General features: G+C 37.3%; 1 protein-coding gene across 2 annotated transcripts; it reads right to left on the minus strand.

The window, feature by feature from the left end:
- Nucleotides 1–10,313: 10,313 nt before the first annotated feature.
- Nucleotides 10,314–13,761, minus strand: LOC140990532 (uncharacterized). Of its 2 annotated transcripts, none has more exons than XM_073460259.1 (8): nt 12,896–13,761; nt 12,730–12,817; nt 11,959–12,649; nt 11,678–11,804; nt 11,482–11,573; nt 10,775–11,355; nt 10,581–10,698; nt 10,314–10,474 (listed from the first exon to the last, which is right to left on the minus strand). In XM_073460259.1, the coding sequence occupies exons 1-3, from the start codon at nt 13,534–13,536 to the stop codon at nt 12,371–12,373; spliced, it is 1,008 nt and encodes a 335-aa protein (XP_073316360.1). In that variant the 5' UTR covers nt 13,537–13,761; the 3' UTR covers nt 10,314–10,474; nt 10,581–10,698; nt 10,775–11,355; nt 11,482–11,573; nt 11,678–11,804; nt 11,959–12,370. The 2 variants fall into 2 exon arrangements, with proteins under 2 accessions (XP_073316360.1, XP_073316359.1); XM_073460258.1 differs by having other exon boundaries at nt 10,314–10,480.
- Nucleotides 13,762–16,950: the final 3,189 nt, after the last annotated feature.

Below are 16,950 nucleotides of genomic sequence, written 5' to 3' on the forward strand. Positions count from 1 at the left end.
ACTTGACGAACACAGAACAATTCTTGATGTCTTCATAGAGATGGAGCTACTGAAAGGGGCTTGGGAAGGTTTATAATCCAAAAGGGGTTATGCCTTATAGCCCAAAATACCATGTTTCAAGGAAGAGATGATTTGGAGTTGGGTTATGTAGGAATTGGCTTTAAAATTGCTTAATGTGTGTTTTCATAGGACTGTTTTACTGGCTGTTTGGTGTGCAATCCAGTGCTGAATTGGTTTTCAAACATAAAATAAATTCAACAAAATGCGACAATTGTGACGATGCCACAGACTTCATCGCCTGCCGGAGATAACCAGAATTCAAAATGCTTTGGCTGTTCGGCTTGGTTTTGATAATATGAATCATATGTGGCTGTGTCAAACAATTATGTACTTATCCATGCCAAAAAAAATACAAATCTATGGGTTTAAATGATCAAAACATGTGCATGGGGTTTCAGGGCCTTACACTGGGATTATGGCTCGGGAATTCACTTTTCTCACATTTTTTTCTTGATATTACTTCATTTCAGGATCAAGATTCCATATCCTTTCCAGTGGGGTACACCGATATTTAGAGCAAGCCATGTATTTGGGATGATGGGGGCTGCTCTTGTTTCTTCTGCAGAGGTTTGTTGATCCTTTCCACCTCTTAAGGAGCATACTATGTTGTCCCTACTTTACCATGTTCAATAAGGAAGTGCCTAAACCAAAAATTGTTATCCTTATTAGGAAATACAGAAATTCATGTCGAATCTTCTATTCATTTTGAAAAGTACCCCAAATTTGGTTTTCTCAAAACATCCTTCAATTGTTGCATTTTGGAAAACTACCAAAACGCCAATATTAATACCTTTTATTCTTATTTACAAATGTTTACAATACATGCACTGGACTATAGTGGTGGTTGATTAGCTCTAACTGGGAGACTACTTGTGGGGCCTTTAGCTCCTAATCGTTATTACAATGCAATTTGATTAGGGTTAATTAATCACAGCGGAAAACGAGTTTAAAATTTTCTTTACCATGAGCCCAAAACATATACTATTTGAATACTAAAAATAGTATTTCATCTCATTNGGTGAAAGAAGCCGATGTTCTCAAGACTGTTTTTAGGACTCGTTACGGCCACTTCGAGTTCCTTGTGATGCCGTTCGGTTTGACGAATGCGCCAGCAATCTTTATGGATCTCATGAATCGCGTATTTCAGCTGTATCTTGACCAGTTCGTGATAGTATTCATAGACCACATTCTCGTTTACTCAAAGAATCACGAGGAGCACAACAAACATCTGACCACAGTTTTGAAAACCCTACAGAAGCATAAGTTATTCGCGAAGTTCAGTAAATACGAATTCTGGTTAGAGAAGGTTGCGTTTTTAGGCCACATCATTTCTAGCAGCGGGATAGAGGTTGTAATGCCCTAGATTTATCTTATGTTAATATGAGATTATTGATTATAAATTGATGTGATTATAGACGGAAAGGAACAGACCGGGGAAAACAAGAGAAGACATGAGATATGTGCGAGGACAGAACCCCTCGCGCATATGCGCGACACGAGGCGTGCATATGCACGAGCTGGTGGACTGGCATTGTGTCGAGATAGTAAGTCTCGCACATATGCGCGGAAACAGGTCGCGCATATGCGCGAGCAGATGAGAAGGCAAGCGCCGAGACAGTATGAAACGTCTGCTTATTCCTTTTTTTAAAAAGTACTCGAATATTTTTTTTCCTTCACATTTTCGGCCTATACATATACATACCTATACATAAATTAATTTTGGGCCATTTTAAAATAAAACCTCCAACTAGTACTTGAAAATCCAAAGGACATAGTCAAACAAGAAATCGTATCATTTTAACAAACCTAAAAACAATAAATGTTGAAAAGTGTAGCCCATACTAAACCTCTCAAAATCTCTCAAAACATAAGTAAAATGTCGTAGAAATCTTTAACTTAAAATCATAAACTTTAAATGCGGAAATAGAAGCGCTGGTCCTCGGGTTATGTGCACCGACAGTCGAGCAAGTCACTCGTCAAGACCTCCAATATCATAGTTATTTATATCACCTGCATCATACACACCTAGCGGTAGAATTCTCGCGCCCGAGCGCGAGACATTCTGTCCCCGAGTTACATTTGTACCGCGCTCGAGCGGTCAAAAGTTACCGCTCGGGCGCCGCAGGTTCTGCCCGAACACTAAAATTTCTACCTTGGCGCTCAGGTNAGTCGATTCGGGCGAAGGAAATCGATTTCCTCTCAATTATCTCGAATTTGCTGAAAAGAAATGACGAAGAAACGAACGGCAACTTGTTCTTATCATTCCACCGCTTCCGCGCTCGGGCGGTAGAATTCTCGCGCCCGAGCGCGAGACATTCTGTCCCCGAGTTACATTTGTACCGCGCTCGAGCGGTCAAAAGTTACCGCTCGGGCGCCGCAGGTTCTGCCCGAACACTAAAATTTCTACCTTGGCGCTCGGGCGGTCATTTTCTACCGCCCGGGCGCCACACATTCTGTACAAAATATTAATTTTGTACTATATTGGCGTCCAGCTTCTCCACTCGAGCTCTTACAACGTCAATTCATATTCGATACTTCTTTTCTCAATTTCATTGTCATGATATACATCATATACATAAGCACATGACAATTTCATAATTTATCGATAATCAACATAGAATTTACGATAATACGATACACGGTCCTTACATAAAACATGGATTTTTATTTTATAAATTTCCCTCCCATTATTTTGATATTTCCACCACCCTCTGATGAAAAAGGGAAATCGTATTTCCTTAGTGGGCACGTAGAGTCCAATTAGCCAATTATAATCTCGAATAATATCAGCCAATTATAATTTCTAAAAGGTAGAATCCAATTGCATCCCTACGAAACCTCCGCGTGTTTTGCCTCACGTTTCATAAGGACCCAATAATATGATGCCGTTTATTTTCACGTGTCAAACCAACCCATCAATATTGAATTGTAGTAGACGGTCGTCATGAGTTCCTCCAATAATATGAGTCCAAGTCATGGGAGTTCCACTCAATTTACATCATATCTCTGGTGGAGGTCACAGCTTTTCGGCGTCCAGGTCTCCCCAATAATATAAGCTAGACATTGTCCGCGGGTAGCGATCAACATGTAACCACGGTTGATGGAAGAAAAGGAAAAATTAAACTCTTTTAATTTTTACTTTTTCGGTTTGATATAAATTTTGAATATTATTCAAAATGAGGGATTTTAATTTTAAAATTGTCTCATCATTTTAATTTAAAAATCGCGTGCCACGAGTTTATATGTTTTCCGGATTCATGCAACTATATTCTTTAATAATATACATACATGCGTACTACTATATATCGCATATATCATAATATGACATTGAACAATAAATAAGGATGATCGATCGCCAACAGTATTAGATCTATGTGAGCCATACATGGATCCAGGTCCAAAACCTAGGTGAATGCAGGGATGCAAATGCAACTATTACAAGAGCTTCCAATATTTTACATGTCTTCATCTTGTTCGTCGGACCCCATCTTCCAGTCTTGATCTCCCACTAATTCTAATACTTACATTTAAATAGCCATTGCACATAAGGGATACATCTCATGGGGGTGGGAACGGGCCATAAACTAGGCCCACTTCAATAATATCAAATATTAAAAAAATGAATAAAACAGTAAAATATCCCAACATACACCTTACAAATTGGTCAAGGCTCTCGATCATCCTTCATGCTTTTAATATCAAATATTAACATCAATTTAATTACGCAAATTTAATTAATTGATAATCATATATCTAATAATTTTAATGGTGCTACAATTTTCTGAAAAATTTTCTTGTGTGGTCAGAAACAAATAATTCAATATCAAAACAATACGATTTAGAAAAACCTTGGCTCTGATACCACTATTGGATCTCGATTTTACGTGCCCAAACGCAGCGGAAGTTTTAAAATTCTTATTTTATTTTGACAATCAAAATATATTTGTTTGAGCACTTGTATGGTTTTATGAATAAACATTCATAGGGCGTTAAAATTTTATACATTTGGTGAATTAAATCACTTGGCTCCAACTAATTCGGTATAGGCGGATCTAACTCTTGATGAATCCCTATGAACGATCTTCAAAAAACTCCTTCCTTCAAACTTCTAATCAGGTCCACGACTAGATGATTTGTTTCTCTTCTAATTTGCACTAGAAAAATTAGAAGAGATTTTACATTGGAGATCAAAGTTTCAGAGACGGCTCAAACTTTTTCCCAAGGAGGAGTGGCCGAAATTTTTAGAGTTGGAGGAGAAGGAATTTCGAAAATTCCAAGGTGTGGAGGCTAGGGTTATGGCTTGATTACTTCTATTTATAATTAAGCAATGACCTTAATACACATAATTAATATTAATGGGCTTGATTAATTAATTGAGCTAGTCCAACTAGTTTAATTAATTAATCAAAGTCTATTAAGAACTTTAATTATTTAAGTATGTTGGATTTGTACTCCTAAAAGCCCATTAAACATTATTTCCACTATATTTAATTTAATATTTAAAAAACTCAATTTATGAGCTTAATAAATTAAATACATTATAAATTCAACATTTGAATTTAATATTTAAATTATAAATCCAATTCTTTTAATTTATCACCTCCAAAAATTTAATATTTAATAAACTCAACTTTTGATTTTAATAAATTAAAATCTCAAATTATATAAATTCAACTCCTTGAATTTATTCTCTCAAAATTTAATTATCATAAATTCAACTCCTTGAATTTATTCTCTCAACGGGAACAAACGATCCAGTGCTTGTGTGACCCTCAATGGTTCTGAGATACAGCTAGCCGTGGGTTCATAACTCCTTGTGATTTAGGACATAATCTTTTATACGAGCTTACCCTTATTTGTCCCATTCTATGTATCAACAATTGATCATGAGAATGTCAGAAACCATATTTCTGATTAAACCCATCGAACCATGGTAAGAGCGTCTAGTAGTATCCCCCCATGATTCACTAGGTATCACTGATAGTGCCTGCAAGAACCAATCGATTATGATTAACGTACAGTATGGTCTCTTCATCTCATACCTGATCGAATCTGCAACCATTGGTTCACCGAGGATTGCATTTTAATTCGATAACTATGTGATAAATATAAATAGTGGCATCACATGTACTATTGGAGAACTCATTTTCTAACGTACATCTCATACTCTGGCCAGAGATTCCACGCACTATAATTTCATCAGATCACATAATATATCCACACCCACAGGTGAGCGGTAAATTTTAGACTACAATGCACTGTTTCCTATATGTGTCGCAACTGTACCCAACCTCGCCAGCTGATGACTCTTCTGGAGCCGGTAAACGAGTCAAAGCACAGCCCTAGCATATAGAGCCTCAGTGTTGTCCCGGGTCGTAAGGACTAATGGAGTACAATCATAACCACGGACTTATCCACTCGATGAATGATAACCACTTGGAAAGTTCGAAAGAGGGTTGTTCGGTATAATCATCATATGACTACCCATCTGCATGTTTGGACATCTCTATACCTTTACCAAGAAACGCGGTACATAACATCACAGATACTAGTCTCGAGCTCAAGAGACCCATGTTTTAGGCGGCTGAATCGACTAGGAACGAATTTAGATCATACAGTGTTTACAAATGAGTTTCAACATCGAATTACGATTCATTTGTATTAAAGTATAATCAAGATCTTTATCTATGTTGTTCACATGGGTATACAGATAAAGAAATAACAAACCATGAAATAATGAATTATATTAAAATAAAGATTGTTTATTACAACTGAGTCAATAAAATCTCTAGCCATCAGTTGACTTGCAGGACATCTACTCTAAGAAAGTACTCCCATGAAAATTTTACTACTTTCGAATCGTGAATCATATAATAAACCGAACTTATTTTTATGATGACCTCAATTGCTCATTATTATGATACACATATTCGATTTCTTAACAATTTGGACTTTCAAAATTAGAAACTTATCATAAATAAACCGCAAAAGCTCTTATAAGGTCGTCTCAAATTCAATTTTATGATACGAATACCCTACTCGACCCACCATATGAAAAATATTATTTTTTATGTAAAAAATATTGTTTTTCACTCGATGTATTGACTAGGTCAAGTCGTCTCACTGATATAGATATGTGAGATCAACTCTAAATAAAAATGTATCTCGATTCTTCGTCTAAATATAAAATTAACTAATAATCACCATTACGATGTTGATACTTAATCATATTAAGTTTCTATTAATCGTATTAAGTTTCTATTTAATTTAAATTCTTGTTCGAGTATATCAAAATCAATAGTTTTTTATTTTATTAATAGTATATCAATAGTTTTTTATTTTATTAAATAACGAATGTCTTAATCATTTATCTTAGTTGATAATATTTTACGATTAAAAAAATTTATTTTGTTATGATATATTTAATATGAAAACGTATAATAACGCTTTTTTGTCACGAGTTAGAAATTAGTTAATAGATTTTAACTTATATAATATTTTTTTTTTAAAATATTATTAAAATAAAGTTCGAAAGTGACGGGTTTTTGGCTAATTCCACCTGTTGTCATCCCTATATTTATCCTATAAGTACCTATTTGAGTGTTTGGATGCCCCCATATCCACGCTAATGAGACATATTAATGACATAACACGAATCTTTGTCTCGAATAGAGTTATCTGATGTTATCATGGTGAATCGGGTACAGCTTGTGTGGGCAATCCACTGGATAATGAAAGTAATTTAGTGTTTAGGAAATTTGAGTAAAGATAATGGCTTCAATAACACCTGCAAACATGAAAGGAACTCGTGAATGGGCGCCGGAGGGATGTCCGGCGTAACCACTCCGATGCTAAAGTCAGTAGGTTTGTAGAGGAAGAACACAAGCAATATATGTGAGGATATATGTGTGCTTGAGAGTAAAGGATTTCAGAATCTTTAAATGACATTAATATCTGCTATTTATAGGAAGGAAAATCTAGGATAACCTCCATTTGTGCGCCTACCTACTACTTATAGCCTTTGATGTTGACGTTCTGTCAAGCCATCCTACCTCTAATGACTTCTAGAACACTCCAAATCCATGTTGCTCTGACAGATTAGACAGCCCGTATCAATCACACTTGAGTGCGGTGCAATTCTCGAGGTGACCTAGGTAATAAGGTACCCGAGTGCTTGGATGAGGGCTCGGGCTATGGATTACCCGGGAAGTGAAGTAATGTCCGGCTAGTTGAGGAGAGCACCCGGCATATTGGCTCTAATCTGGGCTATCCAATTAATATCTCGGGTCATCCATGATCCGGATCTTTATGGGGTATCACCACCCATCCCTAAAATAGACGGGCTAGAGTCTGACTCGCTGTCCCGATCAGTCAAAAATAATTTAGAATGTGTAAGAGCATCGGGGACTTCAAATATTCAATAGATGGGATGAGATGCCGGGCCCAATATCTTCTGGACTTAGAATAAGACGTCGGGGCCTCATGTGTCCCGGGCTTAGAATAAGACGTCGGGGCCTCATGTCTCCCGGGTTTAGAATATCTTTTCTTTAGTATTCCCAGGTGACAGGGTTATTGTCATGATGACGTGTTCCCTAGCATTAAATCCCCCCGAAAAATGTTCCGTACTCCGAGAAGCCGATAAGTCTGACACTTTGATCATTACGAGTGTCCTTTCACCTGCCCGCACAACTTCCAAGATCCATTTCGACCACCCGATTAATTTAGATCAACGGTGGAGATTAACTCTCTCCCTTTATATATAGTAGCTCACTAGTTTTTCAAAAATCACTTACAAATTCAAACTTGTGGCAAACTCTTGCAAATTTTCTCCTCGAAACTCCGTCGTGTAAAATCATCCACCTCCGGCGATCTTACACCACTTTCCTCCCCCAAACTCGTACTCCTCTTTCTTCTTCAAAAATTTCGAATTCAACTTCTGGAGCCAATGCGCGAGGCTCATCTGGGTATGAGTCCACTATACCGGGTAATTGATGAGGTGGCTGTCTCGGGCTCTCAACCCAGTAATTCTTCTTTTTTCCCTGCTCCTCTATACTCTTAGTCTGCATATTCAATCTTACTAACCTTGTTATTCTCCTGTGCAGATAACTCCGAGATGCAAGCAGCATTTGCCAAGAGGTGAGAAGCTGAGAAAGCAGCCCAGAAGAAGAAAATGGCAGCTCGTCAAGCTGCTGCCGAAAAAAAGCTAAGGACCCTGCAACTTACTCAGGATGAATGGCGGGCCCTCTTCCTCCACTCCTCGAAATTCCAGGCGGCTGTTGAACATAAGTCTTACAACTACTTCAAAGTCGGCTTTGAGAAGTGTCAGGAGCAATTCGAAGAAGAGGGTCTTATCACTGTAGGCAAGGAAGGCTTCCCAGATATTAACAAGGCCATCGATTCCCTTCCCAAGGACGATGCTGCTGGTAAAGAGGTCGAGAAGGCTCCTGAGGAAACCGGGGAGCAATCTGTCCTAGTAGATTTAGAATAGGATTGTAGGCTTGTAAATTTTCCTTTCTTTGTAACTTCCAGCCTCCGGGCTTTTGACTAATAAAACTTTTTTTTTTCTTTATATAAAGCTTTCTGTGCCTTTATTGCTTACATCATTCTTCAATACCCGGTCATTTGGAACTGGTTGTAACTTATAAAATCACAGAAATTTTTAAGTGCTGAAAACTAATCGGTAATTTCAAATAAGTAATCTGGATGTAGAAACCTTAATCTCGGGTGTAAGGTCCTTGTATGTGTAACCAAAGTGTGGAATTTGGGCAGAGGAGCCTGTAGAACCCGTAACTTAGACTGCGTATAAGTCATGCATAATCTAGTATTTAAATTAAAATGATTTTTATTGCATGAGTTTCTAAATTTAATTATTTTACGTAGTAGTTTAAATTTTTATCGTCTCAGTTATTTCAGTGAGGCCGGACTGGAGTTGGAGTTTTGAGATAGAATTTAAGATTCAGAAAACATTTCCAGAATTTATTTTAGCTAGCAAGTAAGTTAATTTAAGTAAAAAGGAGGTTTAAGGAATTAATTAAGTTACTTGAGGTGAGCAGGAAATAAGTTTATTTAAGTTCCATAATTAAGGTGTAATTCACTAAATTAATTAAAGGATTAGTGAGGCTTTTAAGGGTTATAAATTTACTAGCTAGAAAATATTTACCCTCCATTAATAAGTGAATTTTCGGGCACCCGTTAGTGGATTAAGCAATTATATTCCAACTCACCTTTGACCTATTCTATGTTATTCTAGCTTGCTAACCTTTTTAATTATTAATCCACCTTAATTAATTAATACTAGATCACTATCGTAGCCTTGATTAACATGTAGAATCGGCCACCTCACCCCCAACAAACACACCAACAAATCATTTGATATCAAACCAAAAATTCAAAATTCAAATGGTGGACTTGGTCTTGCTTTTTCCTATATCTTGCAACCATTTCCCTCACTCTCCTAACCACCCGAGGACCTCATTTCAGCATTTATTATTTTTAATTGAAACCAAGTTTTTTTATGTTGCTGAAATATTTTTTTTAATTCGGTATTTTTCAAACATTAGATTTCTTCCGCTGCTATTTTGAATATCAAACATTTTTATCAGTTTAACTTATGAATTAGACATTTTTATTATTTAAAAAGAAAATTTAAAATTTTCCGCAAATTTTCAAGCACGGATTTTTAGGCCTTTACAGGTATGATCAAAGTTCTTGAGTTATAGTAGAATTCAGAGGTTCAAGACTTCTCACCTACACATTTCGATCTTCTTTTGGTAATATTTGAAAGGTATGTTACGGTCGGTAACATACGAGGTAAAAGTATCATTTTTATTTTAAATCGAACAATCTATGGCTCGATGAATTAATTGTGATTTGATGATGATTGTTGTTTTGAGATGAGTTTATTATAATATCGAAATGATGATATTGATTTGCATCATTACATTGCATATTGAGCTATTTGTTGATTCAGATTTGATATGGCGGAGGTCGCCTTGAGTTATTGATTTGTTGGACGTATGGGGCTATAGTTGAGTTGGCATAGTGTATGCGGAGGTCGCTGCTATGGCCTGAACCCTCTCTATATGCGCACCATAGTCCTGGGATTGTAGAACACAGCACCCCACCTCGAGCGGATGAGTCGGTGGATGTTGCTGGGGGATTCTCTTTCCTTGGGTACCCTATGACCAGATGATTCACTTGATCTTGAGATTTATTGATAGCCCACTGCTTCCGGTACCTCTTGTTTTCATATGCTTGTCGCGCACGATTTTACCCAAGTGTCTCGACCAATATCTGTGATGTTTTCCCACTGCACGATTGTTGTAGAATTCGATCTCCAACTTTTCTCCACTTTTTAAAGCTACAATTTTCTTATTCTTATTTTTTCCTCTAACTTTTCTCGCCTTTTGAGTTGCTGAATCTAGTCAATGAATTGAAGTAATAAATAATTGTATCAAGATTACAATTTGAAATCAATAGAAAATGCATAATACGCTACATTTCAAATATATTACACTTACCATCAACATATTTGTTTGTAACAACATAGCTCGATTCACCACTTTCACCATCTTCAGTCATAGGAGTAAATTTAGAAACAATATAATGACCAACAGCCTCAATTGGTATTTGAAAATCCTAAAGAAATCATATAATTACAATAATAAATTATGATTCATGGAACATTTAATATTATTTTAGCCAAAGAACTTGCCTTGTTGATCGTACATTCACTGATAGATTGCAAGCCAGTCTCGATATCAAAGTTCTTCGAAATAGTTATGAACCATTGAACAGTACTAGCTTCTTCACTTCCATTTACCACATTTCCCCGTACAATGACTTTCTCATTTGTCTTATAATCACCCAATATTTTAGTATATCTCACTTTTAGAACTCTTGGGATTGGGATATAATATGTACAAATTTAAAGAAAATAAATCAATGATAAAGAAAAACAAGAAAAACTCAAAATAAATAACTCTTTATTAACGCTACCAGATGTTGGATTGCCTTCAGGCAGTTTGAAGAGCAATGGTTGGGCAGTTTCATTCACATCTACATAAGTTTCTATGTTCTCCACGTACTCATGTTCTTTCAACAAAGCCAATAAATCTTTATCATTTCGCAAAGTCTGACCATCCCCATCCGTGACTTTGAAACCAATAAAATATATGTCAATGAACTTTTTACATATGCTCAAGATTTCTAGGAAAGAACTATCATCTGTAAAATCTCTTTCTTTCCATTCAGCTTCCCGAAAATGCACAATAAGAGTATGGGCTGAAATTCCACCTTTTGGAAGAAAAAAAACACTTTTAACAATTATATCAATATATTTTCACTTAAAAATAGAGAGAACGACCTAAAAAATTGCATGAGTTATAAATTACAATGTCTACATAAAGTTTAGAGGTTTACCAATTATTCATTGATAGCCGATGTATTGAGCTTCTTGCTCTTCTACCTGTAGCCTTTGAATTCCCCCTAAGCTCTTGTGGGCAGATGCATTTCTTGGAAAACAACAAATCGGATAATTTAAGTATGAAATAATTATATCAACCATTGAAATTCTATAAAAAAAACTTCTTCGCTATCAGTTTAGAAAAGAAATTACCAGTAGAATCCCCAACAGACCTCGTTTTATGTCCATATCCACGCTCCTTGGCCAACTTACCAGGAGCTAAAAAATTTACAGGCTTTCGGATGTTGCCTACACTACTTTTGGCAAGCATTGGTTTCATCTGTTAATATAAACAATGTAACATATTAGAACAAATAGTAAAAACATGAAAACGAACCAGAATGAATAAACAACTAACACCTAAAAGAACGGACATTTTGCCAAAATAAAATATCATAAAAAAATAACTAAGAAACATGATAAATTGGAAATACTTCTTCAAATTGGAATTCGCTTTCTCTTTCTTTTGTTTGTTGGTAAGTCAACTACTAGCGGCTCCAAATCAGTTCTTCTCAAAATGTTTTGACAATCTACATCGAATGAAGTTTGGCCCCCACGATCAAAATATAAAGATTCAGCATGTTGATATGCTTCACCGAAATCATCTACATTATTGCTCTCGTCCTCTATTGGTTGTGGCATATCATATAGATCCCGAGGTTGTGTCTTAACAACAACATGCCAACCTTTATTGATGTTGTCAATGGCATAAAACACTTGTGAAGCTTGATTGGAGAGAATAAAGGGTTCGTTTGTTTTAAAAATACAATGGCAATTAATGCTAGTGAATCCATATTCATCTACTTTGGCTCCTTTCTCATTATCATGCACATCGAACCATCTACATCAAAATAAAGCCACTCGTTTTCCGTCAAGATACTGCAGTTCAAGAATCTCTGTCAACACTCCATAATAGTCAACATAATTCTTCTCACTACCTATATCACCGATTACACTCACCCCGGAATTTGGTGTTCTACATTCTTTGTTACGAGCTTCAATCCGAAACCTATATCCGTTGACAACATAACCAATGAAGAATGTAACATACATTGAAGGACCACGGCACAACGATAGCAGGTAATCATATTTACTGTGTTGGTCTTGCATTTTCATTTTGTCAACCTACAAATAAATTACAATTTAAAACTCGAACAAATAATCTTGTTCAACAGAAAATAATTTATAACAATAGAATCGCTTACTTGTTGTTTAAACCAACCAATAAAATTGCTATTCCATTCGTCATCCGATAGTTGTGGTGTATTATTTTTCATATTTTTAGAGTACTCTCTGCATTACAACATTAATGAGAAATGCATATATATAAAAAGAAAAAAGAAATGGTTGTTTAGAAGTATTCGAGCTTACTCGAGGAAAGGTTGTACTTCATCGCAATTCTTTAAAATATAGATATGAGCTTTATCCCATGCATCGTCATCGAGAATACGACTTATACCAGCTCCTAATGCTCGTCCACATTGCGAAAATATGGATATTTCACCTTCATGTTTATGAAAGCCACTGTCATAGTTTCGCTCAAGTCTACTGAATTTTGTCTCAATGTCTTTACAGTATCTTGAGCAAAGAGTCATACACTCCTTTGCTATATAGCCCTCTGTTATTGAGCCTTCCGGACGAGCCATGTTTTGAATAAATTGTTTTAACTCATACAACATACGCTCAATAGGGTACATCCATCGATATTGTACAGGTCCACCAATTATGGCCTCCTTAGCCAAATGAACAGGCAAATGCACCATCACATCAAAAAACGAAGGGAGAAAAACTTGTTCCAACTTGCAAAGAGTAATCGGAATTTGGGATTCAATCTTTTGTAACTCACATACCTTCAATGTTTTAGCACCCAAACTAGTAAAGAACAAAGAAAACTCAATAAGTGGTTCACACACTGCTTTAGGGAGGAGGCCACGTATCCCAAGAGGAAGTAGATGTTGTAAAAGGACATGAAAATCATGACGTTTCAAACCTGATATTTTATGTTCTTTCATGTTAACACTTTGAGAAATATTAGATGAAAAACCATCTGAACTCTTAATTGCTTAAAAAATAAGCAAAACAAGTGTTTTTCCTCTGTAGATAAAGTGTAGGATGCCATGGGCAACTCAAGTTTATCCCCCTTGCGAATTGGATGCAAATCTGGTTTAATTTTTAGAGCTTCCAAATCAACACGAGCTTGGACATTGTCCTTATTCTTCCCCTTTGTATTCATAATTGTCTTGACTATATTCTCACGTATGTTCTTTTCAATGTGCATCACATCCAGATTGTGTCTTAACAAAAGAGAACTCCAATACGGAAGTTCAAAGAAAATACTGTTCTTATTCCAATTATCACATCTGTTTTCATGTGATATTTTCACCTTTCTTTTAACATCTTTAGTGAAGATGATTGCTTCAAGTTCATTCACTTGAGGAAGCACATCACCACCTGAAAGTGAAAGTTGTGGTGGTCTTACCTATTTAGTTCCATCAAACAAACTTTTAATTTTTCTCCATTTGTGGTTGCTATGAAGATAACATCGATGACCCATATAATATTGTTTTTTGACAGCAACTTTGACTTCGGTTCAGAGGTGTCGTCTGAGTTCTCGGTTAGCTTTTAGCCTATGGCCTTAGACTGGACAGTACCTTATTGAGTTAGAAAGGTCATGTTCTTGGCCGTTTGTGATTTGGTTAAGTTTAGAGGTCGTACGAGAATTTACGGTGCAATGTGCCAAAGTGACTCTCGAAAGAGCGTTTCATGATTTTGGCCTCCATGCATAATTTTCGTGTATTACAGCCCTACGATCATGTTTTCCAGTATTTAAATCATGGCTAAACGAGGGTTAGATGTTGGTTCGGGTTGGTACGAAGCCATGATTGAATATTAAGTTCATTGGGCGTAATTGTCTCATTTTTGGTTCGATTTTCAAGGGTTGGTCAAGTTAAGTTATTTGTATGTCCCTCATGTTAGAATTAGGTCGCAGCGAGCCTGGGAACGATCCAACCCATTCGGTAAAATAAAACAGGATATTTAATTATATTACGTGCATAAAAATATAAAAGTTTATTTTTGAGATATATGCGATATGTCTTGTGGCCACTTCACGCTTATGGGATGCAGCTTATGGGATTATTACTTCACCCGGTGACCTACGACCGGTTCATGTTCATGTATGGATACGGATATCCAGTCCAAGCGTTGTGATGATCTCTACCGCCCAGTATACTGTGGTTTAGTCTGATCAGACGATTCATGTTACGTTATGTTACGTTACGTATGGGCCACTCGCGTAGAACATATTCTCAACAGAAAATTATGATATGCTATTTTATGACAGGGCTCTATCGAGAAAACATTTTACGTACGATTTTCAGTTATGTACGTATTTATAATTAATAATGACACGATTTCCATGTTTACGTTACGACACGATATTTTTAAGTTGCATGCGATTTTATTATATATTTACTTGTTATTTCACGATATATGCATGCTGAGTCTTTAGACTCACTAGACTTGATTTTTGTACGTACTGATGAGGTCGGGATCGATGGCGGGGACCAGTGAGCCATCTTGGGTAGGTAGTAGTAGGAACCCGAGGACCTCATTTTTAGCACTTACTATTTTTATTCCAAACTCAGTTTTTATTTTGTCGAATTATTTTAAGTTGTTATTCTTAAAACATTATTTACTTACGCTGCTACTTTAACATCCAACTTTTATTAGTTATTTTTATGAATGAGGCAAGTTATTTATTTTTGAAGAAAATTTTAAATTATTCCGCAAATTTGCAAATACGAAACACGGGCCTCTACAGATGGTATCAGAGCCTATGTTCTTGTAAAGGGTTGTACTACTACTGACCTCGAGAAGCTCACGAAGTCACGTCTTCGGTTTGTAAGTTTTACGTTTACGCATTTCTTTTGGAGCATTAAATATTTTAACAGCATGTTTTCATGAAATGTTTTAAGTCAAGATTATGATTATGCAATATTTATTTAAATTTAAAAAAATAATGGAATCATGTATGTTGGTTACGTATGGGTTATATGTATGGAACAGTATGCCTCCTAGACGCATTCTTGAGCGCGCGGGAGATGATGAGCCTCGCCAGGAGGACGGTGAGGATCGTAGGCAGGAGAGAGATGCACCACCAGACATGAATGCCCAGATGCTGGCTGGGATGACTCAGTTCTTCGCACAGTTTGCGGGGAACAATGCTGTGGCAGCCAGGCCGACAGGGCCCGAGGCTACCTATGAACGGTTCATGAAGATGCGACCGAAGGAGTTCTCAGGGACGGCAGATCCCATGATTGCCGAGGGCTGGATTAAGTCTCTTGAGGTTATCTTCGAGTTCCTGGAGCTTGGGGATGCAGACAGAGTTCGTTGTACGACCTATCTGTTGGGAGGAGACGCACGCCTATGGTGGGAAGAAGCATCCGTAGCTTTGAATGTGGCTACTCTGAGCTGGACGCGCTTCACGGAGGTATTCTACTCCAAATATTTTACCGACGAGGTGTGCACCAGGTTGACCAGGGAGTTCATGACCCTGAGGCAGAGAGATATGACTGTTACGGAGTTCATCCGTAAATTCGAGAGGGGTTGCCATTTTGTACCCCTGATCGCGAATGATACTGGAGCCAAGTTGAGGCATTTTATGGAGGGTCTACGGTCGATCTTGCGGCGTGATGTTAGGGTGGCTGGCCCTACTACTTATGAGGTCGTTGTCTCCAGAGCGCTAGCCGCAGAGCAGGATCAGCATGATATTGAGAGGGATCGCCAGGGCAAGCGACCAGTCCAGATGCCGCACCGTCCTACTCCTCAGCAGCCGCATCAGAATAAGAGACCTTTCGATGGCCCACCCAGGAACAGAGGGTAGTAGCAGCAGTAGCAGGGACGGGCAATCCCGAGGGCCGTTGAGCACCCAGTATGTGCAAAGTGCTTGCACCGTCACGCTGGAGTTTGTATGTATGGCTCAGGGAAGTGTTACAAGTGTGGTAGTCCAGACCACTTGCTGAAGCAGTGCCCGCGGGGGAGTCTGCCTACTCAAGGCTGAGTTTTTGCTCTCCATGCAGCGGAGACTAACCCGGAGACCATGCTCATGACAGGTATCTTAAAGCTTTAAATTTGTATTTGAATTTCTGTGTTTTTGGGAGTGGGGGTTAAGATTTTGAACTTAGAATTGCGATAGGATTGCATGCTCTAATCAGGGTCATTTTCGGGGATTAGGTTAGAAGAACTTTGACCTTCTCCTATCTATAAGTTAGTTCTTGTAATTATTGGGTTCCGCTTGATGTTCCAACCTTTCAGGGAGAATTTTTATAGCTGGTTCAGCTACGAAATCCTTGATAGATTCAGGGGCTACTCATTCGTTCATTTCAGAGGTCTTTGCGAACTTCCTCAAAGTCAAGACCGTTGGG

This window comes from Primulina huaijiensis, chromosome 12, assembly GCF_012295235.1.
Source record: "Primulina huaijiensis isolate GDHJ02 chromosome 12, ASM1229523v2, whole genome shotgun sequence".
NCBI classification, from domain to species: Eukaryota; Viridiplantae; Streptophyta; class Magnoliopsida; order Lamiales; family Gesneriaceae; genus Primulina; species Primulina huaijiensis.